General features: G+C 54.2%; 1 protein-coding gene across 1 annotated transcript; it reads left to right on the forward strand.

Moving 5' to 3' along the window:
* Positions 1-1,751: 1,751 nt before the first annotated feature.
* BSX (brain specific homeobox) lies at positions 1,752-5,526 on the forward strand. Its single transcript, XM_029206938.1, has 3 exons — positions 1,752-2,013; positions 4,003-4,199; positions 5,287-5,526. The coding sequence occupies exons 1-3, from the start codon at positions 1,752-1,754 to the stop codon at positions 5,524-5,526; spliced, it is 699 nt and encodes a 232-aa protein (XP_029062771.1).
* Positions 5,527-5,908: the final 382 nt, after the last annotated feature.

The raw sequence follows: 5,908 nt of genomic DNA on the forward strand, positions 1-5,908 counted from the left end.
CAGGGTGGATGTGGGTAAAGTGTGGACAGTCCCCTCTTCACGAGTCTCCTGGGTCTTCCTTTGGTCCTGCGGGAGATGACTGGGCCAGGACTAAGGACCAAGCAACGCCTCCTGGAAATCTTCTATGTTCCCTCTCCGTGGCCACCTGCTTTCCGGTCTTCAGTTCTTACAATTATAAACTTTAAAAAGATCACATTTCACACTCCAGGACAAAGAGTTCTGACTTCGTTTAGAGGCTTACTTGCCAAGAGCTTATTTTAAAGTTATTTCCCCCTTCGTCCTCCTTCTTCTGGCTCTCCTCATCTGTTTACCATTTACCAGTTCATCCTTATGGAATACGACGCTCCCACTTCTTGGAGCTCTGTAGTTTGGGGCCTAATTGATTCTGGTAATTAATTTGTTCTACCTGCTAGATCAGATGGAAATCCTACCCGTGCGCCCAAGGATTAGCACTTGGCTTCCTAACACCTCCTCTAATTATCTAATAGCATGGGTTGTGAGGACTCAGTCTCTATTAAAACACTTTTACTATTAGCAGTGGTGATTGGAATTGTGATGATGACTAGATTTCAACAAATTAGAGCTTAAAAATGGGGAGATGGGAGAGAAGTGGCTTCTTTTAATTTCCCTGAGTTTAACATCAATAATTAGAGCAATTTTCGGAGATGCGAGCTGAAATTACCCCTGCTGTGCTGTAGATGATCACCTTAACTTTAGCAAATTGACTCCAGGGAAATAAATGTGACAGATTTGAAAAAGACAAACATTAGAAAACAAAAGATTGGGAGGGAGGAAAATGAAAAGAAAGGCTGCAAAAGGGAATGGGAAACAAAAACACAGTACAATTATTTGGGGGGGGGCGCTAGGGCTGAAAAGGATAGTATAGCAGAAATAGCAGCCTATGTGAGCAGAATGAGGAGAAAGTAATGGAAATTTGAGAGGAGGTGGAGGCTGGCATTTAAGAGGTAGTTTTGGACATATTTACACAGATCAAATTAATTGACTAATGTAGGTATAACTTTCCTCACACCATCCTCTAAAACGGAGGTAAAGAATGTTATGATCATCATCAACGTTTTATTTATTTACCTCGACAATCCAGTCATCCCTCAGTCATCAACTTAAGGTGGGTCTAGCGGATATGGACTCTCTCCTCACTTCTCCTCTTCCCCCTGTGCTATCATTTCTCTAAAGTTTTAAAGCCCTGGCCCCAGTGCTGAAATAAGTGCTTTATTCCGGTTGCTTCGGGGACCTTTAAATGCCTTCTGCTCTCTAAAGAGGAGTTTGTCCGAGGGTAGAGACTTTATCTCTTTCGTTTTCTTTAAAAAACGGCCGGGAGCTAGGCAGCTCCTGCCGTGGCGGGCAGAAACTGAGGTCGAGAAACCTGGTAGGAGCAAGGACCCGGTCCGCTCGGCTGCACTCTCCCCGGGCCTGGCCGGTCGTATTCAGCACCGCGGACAGCTCCCCGCCCCGCCCCGCGCCCACCGCACCCTCCCCTCTGTCTCTGGCAGCCTTGCCATTGGCTCTCCCGACTCCCCTCTCCAAGCTGCCAATTCTCCTACACTTAGACCCAACCTACCCAAGAGCTTATCTTCTTGCCTCTCCAGCGCCGGGGGTAGCCCAGGCCGAGGAGAGAGCATCAGGGATCCGAGCCTCGAGGGTGGTTGGCTCTCGACCAGGCGTGCTGAGACGCTGCCTGCTTCCTACTCGTCGTCCCCGGCCCCCGCCCTGTGGCAGGCGCTCGGTTCAAGATGAATCTCAACTTCACCTCCCCTCTACACCCGGCGTCATCTCAGAGGCCCACGTCCTTCTTCATCGAGGACATCCTGCTGCACAAGCCCAAGCCGCTAAGGGAGGTGGCCTCTGACCACTTCACCAGCTCTCTGGCCTCCCGGGTGCCTCTGCTAGACTATGGCTACCCCCTCATGCCCACACCCACCCTCCTGGCCCCTCACCCCCATCACCCTCTACATAAGGGAGACCACCACCACCCTTATTTCCTCACCACCGCGGGTAAGTAACAGGGGCCTCAAGGTATGGGGAGAGAGAGAGAGAGCACATCTTCCAGCATAGACCCTAAGCCTGTGACGGATGAGAGGAAAGGCCAGAGCTGGCTGGGACTGGCTTGGCTGGGCCTCCTTCCCTAAGTGACAGTGGAAGGTTGGGGATATGGCTGAGAACACAGGGAGCTCCCTTGAGGCATGCCAGTCCAGGGTCACTCCTCACTTTCTATAATGGAGGAAACGTGCCGAGCCAAGAGGTAGCTGCAGATTTTGTCGATATTCTTGATGGGCAGTGTTCAGTTTCCTTTCTCTTGGTCTTCCTGGCCACTTTGGTCCATCTCTCGGTCCCCATCCCTACCTCTCCCACTCTGAGGGAGACCCCTGACTATCCCACCCCACAGAAAGGAACTCAACTTTCCAGCCCAGAAGCTCAAAAGGCTCCAGTGGGGCCAGCTCTCTCCTCCCAGGCGCTGAGCATTTGCAGGTAGACACTGCAGGGGTTTGGAAGTGAAGGAGGGTTTGGGGATATTCTGAGGACTGAAGGTTTGGGCTGGCCCGAATAAGGGAGAGAAGGTAAGGAAAAAAGAGGGAGAGACGCGGCTGCTCATTAACCCTCTTTACTCCCAACATCTAGCACTTAATTCACAATCATGGGCTGGGCTGCCCTCCTTTGCCCCTGTTGCTGATATCTCTGGAGCCCAGAGCCAAAGTATTTTGATTTCCCAGGCATGGCAAAGAGCGGGGACCAGCCAAGTCTGGTTGGGACAGGGAGATGCGGGGAAATACCCAGGTTTCTTTTGTGCCTCTCTCTGAAAGGCCACATTCACGCTTTCTTTTCCGGCATCTTCATTCCAGACAGAATAGAATAATTCGTTGAGTCCAGATGCAGAGCGCAGCCGGAAAAACAACCCTAGTCGGGGTGGGGGCTAGACAGACGTGAGCCAGTTTGTGAATTGTGGGCGCTGGAATCCACGACAAAAGCTAAAGCGTTTGTGAAGCGGTAAAACCCAGACTTCGGGGCACTGGGTTGGAGGGGCAATTGTGAAGCCTGCGTCCAAGTCCGCCTCTCTGCTTTGGCTCCACCGCCGGCCAGAGACAGTCTCTTTCGCGCTGCACCCATGTTCCCGGCAAATAGTAGTGGCCAAAGCCAGAGATACCGAAACTACTAGTTTTCTGTTTTTGCTGTTCCCCCCCTGGGATCAGCCGATATTGATGTCTGCGGCGGTTGGTCCGCTTGGTGCGTCTCAGACATGGTAAAGCTTGCGAAGGTCAGGAAAGACACGAGAAGTCTCCTGCGGCCCGGGAAAAGCGTTTCAATCCTTCTGCGTGCGGTTGGAGGGAAAGAATGAGAACTAGATGGGTCGCCAGCGCGACCCCGAGACTGATAGGAAACGTGCGAGGCGGCAATTCCCCTTCTGTTCTCGCTCAGGAGCTGCCCCGCACGTGAGAGTGTTGGCCTGTTCCCTTTGGCCGCAGGCGGGAGAGTGGAGGCGGCTCAGGGAAGAGAACGGTGTTTTTAGTGAGGTTGGGAAGCAGGATCACATTCACGCTTCTGTCAGCCCCAGGACATCACTGGTTGTCGTCAGGGGTCTGGAGGATTGGGGGGAGGGGGGATGGTGAGGAGGAGGATAGCTGCTGGACCCTCCGACGTTTGCAAGAAAACTTCGGGAGGCGCAGCCGAGGACTCTCCGGAAGTTTCTCCAAGAAGACAGTATTTAAGGCCTCCGGATCTATTTTATAATTTTCTTTTCCGTTTTACTTACTGTTTATTGTGTGTGTGTGTAGATGGCCTTTCTGATAAAGATCTCCAAGCGCTATTCTTGTGATTTATTCCCCCTGCCCTGCGATTCCTGGGAGAAGCCCTGGAGAAGCCGTGGGGCGAGGCGGGGACCGGCGGGGGCACGAGGTGGAGCGGGTGCCGGGGACGAGGGTGGGGAGTGGAGAGGGGGTCGCCCGGGAAGGTCGGGCTCTGCCCACTTGACCGCTCTTCTCTCCGCAGGGGTGCCTGTCCCGGCGCTGTTCCCGCACCCCCAGCACCCCGAGCTGCCGGGGAAGCACTGCCGCCGCCGCAAAGCTCGCACGGTTTTCTCGGACTCGCAGCTCTCCGGCCTGGAGAAGAGGTTCGAGATCCAGCGCTACCTGTCCACGCCCGAGCGGGTGGAGCTGGCCACGGCCCTCAGCCTGTCCGAGACGCAGGTGGGCCGGAGGAGGGGGAGGCCCCATCTCCGCTTGCTCCTCTCCCCCCGACTCCTAACGCCTCTGGACCGGCCGCGGAGTTCTTGCGTGCAACGACCCCGCTCCCCTTTATTCTAGGCTTCTCCGAAGACCCGTAGTAAAAGTACCGACACCTCCAATCTCTTGTGGACTCACCGAAGCAAAATCTCTCGAGCGGGTTCTGGACACGGAGGAAAAACCCCTCGAGTGATTCTGATGCTCACTCCCCGCTTGAGAACTAGCATTTCTGTGCCTCCCCACCCATTTCTGATCAGGGCAGTAACCCGGGTCACACGTAAATCGGTAAGAGATAAGAGGGTTCTTGACCCGAGAGAAACCCACACAAGATTTTTTTTCTTCTTTAACCTCTCTCACAGCCGCGAGTCTTCATAGCCACCCCTCCCAGCACAGACACAGACAGACACACACACACACACACACACAGACACACACACACACTAATATAAGCCTCCTTTCTACTGCCCTGTCCTGAGTGGAAGGACTGTTTTCATCTTCCACCAGATGCTATTCACCTGCAACCTCAAAATACCTCGCTCCACTCCCCTTCCTATTCTCTGTACCTGGAAACCCAACTTGCTGTGAAATCATAGCCCTGCCAGGCCCCAGTGATTTTTCTCTCTGATGAGAAGCAGCAAGTCTGCTTCTCATCTTGCTGTCCAGCAGTCTTGCTGGACCCGGTATTTAGATGTCACAGTCAGAGGAACGTATTCTGAACAGAAAGGAAACTTATCCACGCAGCACTTACTATTAGAAATTCTAATTAATAGCAGTATTAGTATTTACTAAACACACCCTTTTGAGCCTCATCGTTATTTCAGGACAAGTACTTCTGAGAGCTAGGATGTTTGATTCTCATTCAAGCTAAGACAATAACTTGTGAGCCACTCAGGTGTGACTTAACCCAAGGTTGGGACTGTCACAACTTCTGGATAATTCATCAGTGGATTGCGGTCTATTTTCTTAAACTCCAGCAATCACTTTTGTCTTAGCTCAGTAACCATGGGTCTGAAGGAATGACGTGATTTTCTTTGTTTCTCCCCGGAATCAGGTGAAAACGTGGTTCCAGAATCGGCGGATGAAGCATAAAAAGCAGCTGAGGAAAAGTCAAGACGAGCCCAAAGCACCTGATGGGCCCGAGAGCCCTGAGGGCAGCCCCCATGGCCCCAAGGCCGCACCCGCCGAGGCTCGGCTGGGCCTGCCCACGGGTCCCTTCGTGCTGACCGAGCCGGAGGACGAGGTGGACATTGGGGACGAGGGGGAGCTGGGCTCAGGGCCGCACGTGCTCTGAGCCGCCGGGCTGGGGAAGGCGGGGAGGACGCAGAGGGGCGGGCCATGGACATCGGCTCCGGGAAGATAAACACGACACACCTGTTAACCCTCCAACACCTGCGGGGCCTGCGCGGCGCGGCCTCCCGAACCCCTCCCCCGCCCGACCGCCAGCTCGCAGCGCCGTGCGGGGGCGAGTGTGCGCCTGCTTGGCTCGTCCGCTCGCCCCGCGTCTTCAGCAGCGCAAACGGGAGCACGGGCTCTTGGCTCCCTAATTCGGTGGGGGACCTCTTCCCCGCCGCGACTGCAGACCCCTCGGCCCTCGCCCCTCAGCCACCTGTCCCCGCTCCGTTGGCCAGGCTCTCCACCGGACCCCTTGCCCTTCCTTGGGCAGACCGATGGGC

Source organism: Monodon monoceros, unplaced genomic scaffold (genome assembly GCF_005190385.1).
Source record: "Monodon monoceros isolate NGI ecotype Baffin Bay Population unplaced genomic scaffold, NGI_Narwhal_1 Super_Scaffold_7, whole genome shotgun sequence".
Lineage (NCBI taxonomy): Eukaryota > Metazoa > Chordata > Mammalia > Artiodactyla > Monodontidae > Monodon > Monodon monoceros.

Excerpts from the sequence above, each read along its gene's own strand:
- BSX (XM_029206938.1), top strand. The coding sequence starts at position 1,752 with ATGAATCTCAACTTCACCTCCCCTCTACACCCGGCGTCATCTCAGAGG. Across the intron at positions 2,014-4,002 it reads TTATTTCCTCACCACCGCGG|GGGTGCCTGTCCCGGCGCTG; the intron begins GTAAGTAACAGG and ends TTCTCTCCGCAG. Across the intron at positions 4,200-5,286 it reads TCAGCCTGTCCGAGACGCAG|GTGAAAACGTGGTTCCAGAA; the intron begins GTGGGCCGGAGG and ends CCCCGGAATCAG.